Source organism: Martes martes (genome assembly GCF_963455335.1).
Source record: "Martes martes genome assembly, chromosome: 14".
Lineage (NCBI taxonomy): Eukaryota > Metazoa > Chordata > Mammalia > Carnivora > Mustelidae > Martes > Martes martes.
The window spans coordinates 34,611,513-34,624,011 of record NC_137902.1 but is presented as its reverse complement, the minus strand read 5'-3'; the positions used below and the strand labels follow the sequence as shown (position 1 = coordinate 34,624,011).

Sequence of the window (12,499 nt, the reverse complement as noted above, 5' to 3'; positions counted from 1 at the left end):
CAAAACAATTGTTTTAACAATATTTTTATAGAAGATCCAAAGCCTACTAGAATTAGAATTGTTGTTTTTTCCCCTTCAGTTAACTGTCACAATTTTATTCCATTTGTCTGTTCAACAAATATTTATTGACAACCTACTATGTGCTGATTGGGTTTGGGCATTATTGAAAACTCACTTTTGGATTGACAGTATCTCAAGAACATTATTAAGAAAAATTCTAATTAGTCTTTATTCTTTTAAAGGCAAGGGGGGACTTTTAATTAATAGATATCTATATTAAAATATGAGATGGGATAGTGATGAACATGACCAAAAGCACTGGAATTGGACTAATTTTCAATGCCAGCTGCACCATTAGCTACATAACCTTGGACAAACTCTCTGCCTCTGATCCTCAGTTTCCTTATCTATAAAATGGAGTTGGTAGGATTTGCCTTAAAGGATAGCTACAAGGGTTAAATGAGATAATATAATGTGAAGCACTTAGCACAATTTTGGGCATATAGAGAGTTTCACAAATACTAACTTTCATTATTATTTTACAGTTTATCCCCAAATTAATGACTGGGAAACACGAAGCTGTTGGGAGACTGCCCTGTATGAACACATTTGAAGAGCAGACCTGAAATGCACCATCTATTACTTCCTCATCTTTTGAATAAATCCTCCAAACACAAAAACAGGAATGTCCCAAACTGCTTGGAGAGGAGAGGCAGGGTCAAATCACACAAACAACAAACCTGGCCTTTATAAAGTCCTTAATGAATGCACCGTACCTTCATCAATATCAGGAGGAAGGCCTCCAACAAACACCTTTCTAGAGTAACGTTCTACTCGTTCTCCGTTTTGACAGCGAGTGGGAGAACTTAAGCCAGATGACAAGGATTGATCGCCATGACTGTCGTCCAGGAAGGCATCTTCAAAGGGAAAGAGAGAAGACCGACCTGAAACAAACGTGGAAGTTTCTACAGTTAAAATTATTTTCTTGGACAACAAATGCTTTATTAGGAACCAAAGTGTAGAATGAATCATACAAAAAAAGATGCATCCTGAACTGTGACTTTTACAATAGGGTAAGCGACTGCAGATTGCTGAGCCTAGACAATACCATCATTTTTATGTAAAGGTATGCATAGCACAGAAATAAATGGACTGATCGTCAGGAAGAAGCATCCAAAATTACAGCTGCTTCCGCAGTTAAAAATCACCACCTTTTACGCAGAGAGTTCCTATCACTGCCACTAAGAGTATTCACCAGCTATTTTTCCTTTCCCCAGACATTTCTTAAAATAAATGGAAAAGTAATCTTTATTTACAGATTTTTATTTGCTCAAAGGTCCAGGCTGGCTGGCCCTGACAGCAGAGGGAATATTACACTGATAAAAAAGGCTGATCGCCTCTCTGATAAAGGACGAAAGATGATCAATTTTGCCCTGCCACTCCGAACTAATCCAATTTGGGAATAAACACCTGCAGTAATAAGAGGTGGCACAAGTAAATGAGAAGACATAAATTAAGGTGTGGGAGTACAGATGCAGATGTGGTTATGACATTTTTACCCTACTAATCTAGGCAGTATTTTATATCACTCAAAAAATTATTTTCATTGTTAACTCTATAGCCAAATAGAGTTTATACAGCAAAAGCATCTACCCATTCCACATGACTGTAAGAAAGATGCCAGCAGTTAGAGTCTGTTAATAAACATAACACAATAATGCCATCCGGCATTACAAAATAAAATCTAAGTTTAAAACAAATATATTTCCTGTTTGAGTCAGTGAGTTCCTGGTAAAACTTTCCATTAGGTTACACTCTAAAAATGAACCATCTTGAATACTCTAACTTTTGAAAAAAAGAATAATTCCCCTCTAAAATAAATTCATATACTCTTCAAAAAAAGAACAGTGTCTTCCCCATTTAGTCTATCCTGTCTGTATTTCCCTGAAACCTAGTTTCTGCGTCACTACAGCCAACTCTCTAAAACAGAATATAAATAGCCTTATAAAAATACTGAACATTTATTTCTTTTACCAAAAAATGGCTACTAATATAACTCTGTTTATTTTATGAACAACCCAGGTGGTTTAAGAAAGGCGCTATTTTGATGTTGGGAGTTAACAAATAAAAGGACCTAAGAATTTATTGTTCAGCTCTTCCTAGATTAGCTACAAAGAAACAGAATAAAATTTGTCACCTCATGTCACCTAGCTTTCTTAGCCTGGGGGGGACAAACGATAGGCAGTAAATTCTCATCCTGTGAAGTCTGTTCTGATCACTGGGGGTAAAACAAATAGAGTTGCGGCAACTATAGGCAAAATGATTTTCCCAAAGACATCCAGAGATGTACTTGCACAACTGTCAGATTTGCTTCCCACGGAGTCCACACTCAGTGAGTTATGTGCTTACTCCGGGACATGCACATACCCAAATCAGCATTTCCCACAGAAAACTCCTATCCCTATCTCTTACCCTCAAACTAGTAACAAGAGATGCTCAGAAAACAAAGGCCGCTAGGGGCAGGGAGTGGGGAGACAACTAAATAATACTGGAAAATACTGCACACCGTATACCCTTCCTAGACATTCACAATCCTTATCAGAATATAAATGGCTGGGAAAAGTTCTGCAGTAAAATAAATTGACCCAGCAATACCCGGATTTAAGATTGAAAAAAAAAAAGTTAACATATGCAACTCAGTGGAAAACACTTGGAGAAATATTTATCTATATTCTAGAATCACCAAACTAATATGAATTATTTGAAAGTTCTTGACAAAGAAATCAAGTCTGGTAAGAGATAGGCAAGTGCATAAGTATAAGACAGAGAAATTAAGTACTAAGTGAAGATGATACCAAGAGCACTATTACTGCCCTATGGGAGATGGGGTGGGTGGAGACCTTTGGAGTGATTTCACACAAACGCAACCTTGAACAGAATCTTGTGGGGTTGGGGTTTCTAAGGTAAAGAACAACAATCCACAGAGACAGAAGTTTCAAAACAGCTTTGACCTTTCCTTCCAAACCAGGTCCTCTAGCATTCCCTTCAATCTCAACAGAAATGACTATCCATACCCAATTCAACCCAGAAATCCAGGACTCCCCCTTGACATCTCTTACTCCTTTCTTACTTACTTTCTTTCTTTCTTTATTACTCCACATCTAATCTCTCTCTCACTAGCTTCTATCAATTCAAACTATGAAGTAATTCTTCAATCCATTCACTTCTCCCATCTCCAGTCCTAATATCGTGGGGTCCATATCGTCATCATCTCTGCCCTGAACTAATGGGTTCCAACAAGTCTATATGACAGCCTAATATTTAGTATACTGGTTTCTTTTTTTTTTTTTTTTTTTTTTTTTTAAAGATTTTATTTTATTTGGCAGACAGAGATCACAAGTAGGCAGAGAGGCAGAGAGAGAGAGGAGGAAGCAGACACCCTGTGGAGCAGAGAGCCCGATGTGGGGCTCGATCCCAGGACCCTGGGATCATGACCTGAGCCGAAGGCAGAGGCTTTAACCCACTGAGCCACCCAGGCACCCCAGTATACTGGTTTCTATCTTGAACCCCATAATGCTTTCTCCACACAACAGCCCAAGTCATCATTTTCAAATATTAATCTGAACACATAACCACATTCCCCACCTTCATCCTTAGAACCCTTCAATAATGTCAAACTGTTTTTCAATAAAGTACAAAAACATCACTCTATAAGGCTTATGCAGTCTCCTACATCATAGTTGTTGCCTCTCTCCTTCTGTCTGGTTCACTAACTTCCAATCACTCAGACCTCCTTTGAATTTCCTGATGATTCCTCCTTGCCTCAGGTACCAAGAACAAGGTGTTTCCCCGTTCTCCCAAATAAATACTCTCCTCCCAACTCCCCAGTTTTCTAATTAATTCCCACCAATTCTTCAGGTCTCAACTGAAGAGTCATTTCCTCAGGTGGAACTTTCCTGAACTTCTAGATTAGGTTAGGTTCCCTTTTCTATCCACTGATAGCACTTCCCCTGATAATTTTCCCAATTACCATTATACTATCATGTGGGTTTTTATTTGGTATTTCACTCCCCAGCTCCATTAAATTGTAAGCTCTATTAGGACAGGGACCAATTTAATCTTATTCACCACTGTATCCTCACATCCTAATGAGGGCCAGAAAAGGTATTCAATAAATATTAAAAGTGAGGCAACATCCAGAAAAGGATAACAGCACATGCAAAGACACACTGTTGCAAGTATATGCTGGAATACAGCACGCAGGTGTGAGAATGGCAAAAGAAGGAACCATGTCCTAGGAAATTGAGACCTTTTCTATTGCTTCTATGTATCAAACATTATATTCTATACTTTATATTACAAAAGCAATAGGGAATTTCCCCATTTTCCAAGTCAATATTTCCTTCTAATACTAGCTCTAAAAAAAAAAAAACAAAAACCCTCACTTTCTGGAGACGGACACTCCCATCTAATTCATCTTCCATCCTGTCAGAATGACTTTTCTGAGATGCCTATGACCATGTGATTCCCTCTACCTCACATCCTACAATAGCTACCATCACTTTCACCAGCAATTTTCACCCAGGGAAAGAGGAGATAGGGTGAGTGTCTGCAGAAATTTGGGACCGTCCAGACAAGAGATGAGGAAATCTTGAACAAGAGCCGTGAAGGAGGAGGAGAAGTAGATATTCAAGATGTTCCAGAACAAAGAGAACTTTCTTTGTGCATGACCAATATAACCACAGCTTCCCAGAATATTTTTGGCAAAGAAAATAAAAGCTAGAGTTATATGTAAAAATTTGGACAGTTTTAAAAATTGGTTATGGGTACTTAAGAAACTTGCCAAGGTTTTAAAACCAAACCTCTTATTATTAGTGTTTAGAGTACCATAGACTTTAGTAATAAAGTTGCCCTAGGAAATGAAACTGCAAAGAATCCACACATACATGATGTTTTCTCCGTGGATAAGAACTAAGACTATGCGGTGGGGGGAGGTACCTGGGTGGCTCAGTCCATTAGGCATCTACCTTTGGCTTGGGTCATGATTCCGGGGTCCTGAGATCAAGCCCCATGTCAGGCTCCCTACTTGTTGGGGAGCCTGCTTCTCCCTCTCCCTCTGCCACTCCCCCTACCTGTGCTCTTTCTGTCAAATTAGTAAATAAAATCTTTAAAAAAAAAAAAAAGGCAGTAAGACAGGCATTCTTTTTTTTTTATTTATTTAAAAGATTTTATTTATTCGACAGAGATCACAAGTAGGCAGAGAGGCAGGAGGGTGGGGGGGTGGGGAGAAGCAGGCTCCCTGCTGAGCAGAGAGCCCGATGTGGGACTCAATCCCAGGACCCTGGGATCATGACCTGAGCCGAAGGCAGCGGCTTAACCGACTGAGCCACCCAGGCGCCCCAAGACAGGCATTCTTGAGTCAAAACCTCTTTGAGATCGTAGGCAACATAAAAAAAGACAAACCGAACAAACAAACAAAGATTATGTCTCAGAGTCTAATCCCCAGATCTACTTAATCTGAATGCATAGGGTTCAAATTTGAAAATCTGCACTTTTAATAAATTTCCCCAGTGATCCCTATGCTCAAGTTTAAGAGCAACTAAAATGGAGATTAACTGTCTATAGCAGGCATCCACTGAAAGTGATATTATGTGAAGTATATGGAGCCTTGGGAAACATCCAAGTTCAGTCAAGTCAAAGAACAGAATGTAAAATCTATAATCTAGTCAACCATACTGTAATAAGACTGCCTTAAGTGCTGATGGAACAAAAAGTTAGTCTGTAGGAAGCATTTAAAAGACAGAAGTGTAGACCAAAAGAAGTTAAGAGAATTTTATCATACTGGTAAGATTACTCCTCTGTGGACAGAATGGTTCATTTGATGTTTCCATAGCCTGAAAACCACCTATTTCCTTATGCTTTAATTATAAGCTCCTGAAGGATTGTTCTAGTAATTAATTTAGTACCTTTCCACCGTGAAGAGGTACTACTGTGACTCCTTAACTAGTAGACAAATAATCAGCCACTAAAACTGTCTTCTGTTACTTTCATCTGCATAAATTAAAACACTGGTATTCTGATTTGTCCAGGGTTCCTCGTGAGGTTAGTATCTGTGCATTCATTTGGTTGGTATAAATCCATTCCCCCCCGGACAAATCATCCCTGGGAAGACTAGTAAAATTTTAGTTCCCACATATGTGTTACTAGAAACTGACACTTGAAGAGGCTATACCCATGGTGTGCCCATAGGCACTCTACTTCACTAGCCAGCATCTCTCTGACATACTACTTTTCTTTAATAAAAAATCACCCAGGACCAAAACATTTTAAGTAAGCCATGTTACTTCCCCCAAATTATATTCTTATATACCTCGCATATTAGTATGCTTTAGAATCTGATACTTTCATGTAAAATATTCATATTGAGTATTTCAAGAGAAGCAGGAGAATACTTCCCAACAGCTGCAATTTGGCCATTTGGCTTTCCCTTCCACCAATGGTCTGGTTTATGATATCTATTTTCAATTAATAACCAGAATGTAGTTTTTTTGTCCAGTAATTGAAAAAATAATCTCTGAATGTAGAGGTAACTTAAAGCTATGTTGAATGCTTTGTAAGAGATAGGAGCTTTGTAAAGTACAAAATAAGAAACCCACAAAGCATGAGCTTAGCACAAAGTCTTGTCCAAAACTCTTGCTTATTTAGGAGGCTCCCTTTCCTGCAGCTTATGATGGGGAAACAAAAGCCCACTGGCCACGACAGGGTGCCAAAGTGGCTCAGGCCTCACCTCTAAGCTCCCACCAAAGACTCTGTAGTCAATCCAGCAGTTCCAGCATGCTTCTGGCCCAGTACCTCCATTCCAAGCCTGACCAAATTCATCTCAGTTTTTGCAAGTAGCTCAGAAATTAGTTGCTTCAGGAGTTTCGGAGTTTTTGTTTGTTTGTTTGTTTGTTTTTTTAATGGTTTATGAGGCATAACTTCCCTAAGGAAAAAAAATTGCCTGAAAATCAGGACAGTCAGGTCCCAGCTTTACTCTGTAACCTTGGACGAAACATCTCACACATCTGAGTCTCATTTACGTAATGAGAGATTTGAACTAGATGAATGGTTTTCAAATCTCTGGGAGCAGAATTCCTTTTATTACACAAAAATCTTTCATTAAACCTTAATATACAAATATTAAAGCGCATCTTACGTGGCATTACTATGTGGGTATCTCTTAGGCATCACAAACTTAATGTGGTTTTAAATGAACTCTTGACATCCACCTTGAACATATTCTCTCCCAGTCCCATTTCAATACGTGGCATCACAATTCACCCAGTTGCTCAAGCTAGAAGCTGAACATCATTTTTGAGTCTTCTTCTTATCTACTTCTCACATTCAATTCTTCAGTTTAATGTCATTAAAAAAGGTTCATTCTATCCTCTAGAATATATTTTCCATTTGTTCATTTCTTTCCAACTCTATTGCTATCACTCTATGCTAAAACACCATCATCTCTTGCCTAGACTACTGCTACCTTCTTTCTGAGGTAGACAGCCCACTTCTCTTCTCACTTCACTTTAAACAGTGGTAGCCAGAGTCCTCTTTTAAAAACATAAATCTGATCATTTGACTCTACTTTAAAACATTCATAGATTTCCTTAGATTCCATAGATTTCCTTCCATAGATTTTCCTATTTTCTTCTGTCCTTCAGCTTCATCTTAATACACCCTCCTCTTTCTCCTACCAAGCTCAGTCATTCTGGTCTCTATTTCCTCAAATACACAAAGCCCTTTCGGGCCTCACCTATCCCCCAATTTTTAAATAAAAGCTTTATGAAGACTTAATTCACTTATCATACAACTCATCCATTTAAACCATTAGCTGCCACTCTCCATTTCTCCGTTTTCCTTCAACTCTCTCAGGCCTAGGCAAACTAGTCTACTTTCTGTGTCAACAGAAAGGACATTTCATAAAAGTGGACTCATACAATACACAATCTTGTCTTCTTTCACTTAGTATAATGTTTTCAAAGTTTATCAATGTTGCAGCACCTATCAATACTTTGCCTCAAGCCTCTTAAAATAGCTGTCTTTTAATGTCTGCAATTCCCTTTAAAACATTCTAAGGCGGGGGGCGGGGGCGGGCACCTGGGTGGCTCAGTTCGTTAGGCGGACTGCCTTTGGCTCAGGTCATGATCCTGGAGTCCCGAGATCAAGTCTGCCAACAGGCTCCTGCTTGGCAGGGAGTCTGCTTCTCCCTCCCACCCTCCCTCTTCTTAATCTCTCTCTCTCTTTCTCTCAAATAAATAAATAAAATCTTAAAAAAAAAACACACTAAGGGAGAAAAAAAAGGGAACATATGAAACAAGATTGGCAAAAATGAAGGTAACTGATGGGTAGATAGCTCAATAAACTATTCTATTTTTGTGTATGTTTGAAAATTTGCACAATAAAAATTCTCCTTTAAAGATACCTGTCTTTCCATCCTTTGGGTTTCAGTTTAAATATCTTTTCAGAGAAAACCACCATAGGTTACAGGGAACCTCCCATTTTTCTTGCCTAGTACTTTTCACAATTATTGAATATGGAAAATGTTTGTTTCACTTATTGTCTCTCTCCTACTAGAATGAACACTGTATAGGGAGACAGAACACACCTAGAGTCCAGTACAGCATCTGACCTGATTATAAGCACACAAATTCTTAATAAATGAAATTAGGGTGGACAGCCCAGAACCCCTCCATCATTGTTTAAGACCCTCTAGGCCAACTTCTTGCAAAAACAAAAAAGTGTCAGGGCGCCTGGGTGGCTCAGTGGGTTGGGCCTCTGCCTTCGGCTCGGGTCGTGATCCTAGGGTCCTGGGATCGGGCCCCACGTCGGGCTCTCTGCTCAGCAGGGAGCCTGCTTCCCTTCTTCTCTCTCTGCCTGCCTCTCTCCCTACTTGTGATCTCTGTCTGTCAAGTGAATAAATGAAATCTTTAAAAAAAAAAAAAAAGTGTGATCTTATTCTCCCACCATTTCCTATGCTCAAATTTCCATATTACTATAAGGAGTAACATTTCAGATAATATAGCCATGAACAGTCAGAAATTTCCTCAGCTGTTCATGTTTCATTGAGGGACCAACCATTCCTTTAGACAAGAAAACTCATGTAACTGGGTTTGAATTAGCAGAATGACACATCTGTATCACAGACTCACTGATATGTGTGATCCCTTCACCCTTAGGAAGGCTTTTGGCATAAGGATCCAACTTCAACTCGGCACATAAGTTTGTTTCATTGGATTTTTTGAATCATTGTTATTAAACTAAGATTAATACCTCATATCATGTCAATAGATTTTTATGGATTAAATATACACAGAAGTATATGTTTTATGATAGTAACTCTAACCCAACAGTAACTCCAATAGTAAAGTAACTGATCATTCGTTGTATTTCCTCATTTACATTGTTTAAAAAGATCTTTTCTATTTTCCTTGCTTTTAAAGCAATTCTACTAAACATCAAGAGCACTGGAACAGCCAACATGCCTACTTATGAACGGAAGTCTCCCAGACACCTTAAGAGCTCATGTGAAATGAAAAACACAACATACATATTAATCAGGTGTAAAATGTGCAGGCAAAGTTCTTTTATGACACTACCTGATAGACTAGTTTCTAATAGGGTCTGCAGTTATACAGGAAGGCACATATCAAAGCTTGTGAAAGTCAAAATACTCCAGAAAGAAAATGTTAAAATTATTTGGAGTTATTTCGATTTCATGAGGGTATATGGGAAGAGAAATCAACATTTCTCTAAAGGAACATATCTTTAAATTAAAAGTGGGTATAATAGGAAATATACTTGGACGTTTAAATACTTTATATACAATCACTCATTTTCAAGTTCAATTCTTACACATCTAATTTTGCTTCCCTACTACTGTTTCTTTCTTTTTTTAAATTTTAATTAATTAATTAATATTAACATATAATGTATTATTTGCCCCAGGGGTACAGGTCTGTGAATCATCAGGCTTACACATTTCACAGTACTCACCATAGCACATACCCTCCCCAATGTCTGAAACCCAGCCACCCTATCCCTCCCAACCCCCAGCAACCCTCAGTTTGTTTCATGAAATTAAGAGTCTGTTATGGTTTGTCTCCCTACTACTGTTTCAACTGTACTAGTAGAAGTACTTGGTTTGCCAAGGTCTACTCTTCAATACTTGTATCTCCAGCTAAGCCTCTAGCTGATGTCCAGGTTCTTTCCTGTTTTTGCCACTTGATCATGAAACCCTCTTTCGAAAGCCTGATCTATCTCTGTCTAGGAGTCTTCCCTTTTGTTTAAAAAGGTTCATTAGGGCAGCTCAGACCATTTTCATTGCAAATTTCTCCTCTTCAGTTGGCTCCCAATGCATATACTCAGGGACATATGCAACAAGCATCTATCTGGTCATGCCAATCTCACCTTGAAGCTTTTTTTTTTTTTTTTGAAGCTTTTTTTTTAAAAAAAACATTTTAATTTTTTTTTTAGATTTTATTTATTTATTTGACAGAGAGAGAGATCACAAGTAGGCAGAGAGGCAGGCAGAGAGAGAGGGGAAAGCAGGCTCCCTGCTGAGCAGAGAGCCTGATGTGGGGCTCAATCCCAGAACCCTGAGATTATGACCTGAGCTGAAGGCAGAAGCTTAACCCACTGAGCCACTGGGGCACCCCAAAGCTTTCTTTTTAAAGGTGAATCATATACCTGGTGAGGTCTCCTTCCCACTCCTCTTCCATTACCCAAATAGTTCCTGAAATTCTATCTGTTCCAGGGAGCTTTTCCATGTTTATCAGGAGAAGTGAAAGAGTTCACTAGCCTAATCCTTGCTGACAGATCTCAAAACTGTCATAGGTAAGTCCCTTTGGTTTCTATTCCTAAAATATTTACCAACATGTGTATGTGATGTATAGAATATGAGTTACAGGTAATTCTTAATAATAAAATAACATACATCAGCAAGTTCAGTTTTTAAATTTTTTATTTAAATTCCAGCCAAGTTCATTTTTTATGTTTTGGGAAAGTCTAAGCTTTGTTTGGAGGAAAGAAGTCAAGCAATAATATAACCCCTGATTATACAAATAAATGAGCATGAGGAAATCTGCCAATTCATCAAGTGTATACTATGCAGTGGCCCAAATGAGTATGCTTTAGGAAATGAGAGAAGATATAAGGTACACCTGCCCCATCTCACATGCTATGTCACCATATTTAAGGAAGATGATTTCTTTTTCACCTTTGGGAATAGAAGACTAAATAAAGGCATGGAACAAAAATCTTCTATCTGTTCTTTTCTCATTACAAAAAGTCAACCTTCAGTCTTTTAATGTTCTAGCTTGTGCTCTCTCTCTCACACACACACACACACACACACATACACTCTCTCGCTCTCTCATCATTATCTTCTTCATCTGCAGATTTACAGACTGCAGACTTACAGAGAGGAGGGACCAAGTCATTTTAGGCTGTGTTTAGCCTAACACTTGATGCAAAGATGACCATGCTTGTGAAAACAATTAAGTTAAACTTTACATATAAATAGGGGGAAGGTAACACGGAAACAGGAAGAATAATTTTTTTAGGCACTTAGAAATTATAGGTGATCTTAATATTCCTGGTGTCTGGTACTTAATATACTATAATTTGTAAAAATAAAATAATTTTTAAAAATATGATGCCTCTGAAAAACAATCTGAGGGTTTTGAAGGGGCGGGGGATGGGAAGTTGGGTGAGCCTGGTGGTGGGTATTATGGAGGGCACGTTATTGCATGGAGCACTGGGTGTGGTGCATAAACAATAAATTCTGGTACACTGAAAAGAAATTTAAAAAATTTTTAAAAATCCCATTGAAGAAAAAAAAAATATGATGCCAAGGCACCTGGGTGGCTTAGTTGGTTAGGCATCTGCTTTCAGCTCAGGTCATGATCCCAGGGTCCTGGGATTGATTCCTCCATCAGGCTCCTTGCTCAGTGGGGAGCCTGCTTCTCCCTCTGTGTCTGCCTGCCACTCTGCCTGCTTGTGCTCTCTCTCTTTCTCTGACAAATAAATAAATAAATTCTTTAAAAAAATATATATGACGCCAAACTCTGGTCTGCATAGATATAGGATTTTACTTCAAAAACAATCCTCATCAATAAACATTTAATAAGAGCTAATTATATGTAGGCACAAGATACAACTGTCTTCAATGAACTTATCTCCAGTTGAAGAATCAGAGCATACAGGAAAAACAAGAAGAATGTAAAGGCAGTAGAAGCAGAGGAAAACACTGCCTACAAAGCCACTGAACAAGGCTTCATGGGAGAGATAAGGCTTTTTCGCTTAAATGTACAAACCAAGGATAGGCGTCAGGTAAGTAAATGAAAGGAAGGGAGGCCAGTACATGCGTGCAATGGCCAGACTGTGGGAAAGTACAGAGACTAGTTAGGGGAAGGTGAGGTGGGGAAAATGGAGATGATGAGGCCGGTGAAACAGGGAGAAG

General features: G+C 38.6%; 1 protein-coding gene across 3 annotated transcripts in view; it reads right to left on the bottom strand.

Moving 5' to 3' along the window:
- CPEB3 (cytoplasmic polyadenylation element binding protein 3) overlaps window positions 1–12,499 on the bottom strand; it is a gene marked incomplete at its 5' end in the record, with an annotated part of 151,874 nt that overhangs the window by 71,170 nt on the left and 68,205 nt on the right. For all 3 annotated transcript variants that reach the window (XM_080823314.1, XM_080823315.1, XM_080823316.1), the window contains one exon: window positions 777–944. In XM_080823314.1, coding sequence (XP_080679440.1) covers window positions 777–944 — 168 coding nt within the window. The remainder of the gene's footprint in view (window positions 1–776; window positions 945–12,499) is intronic.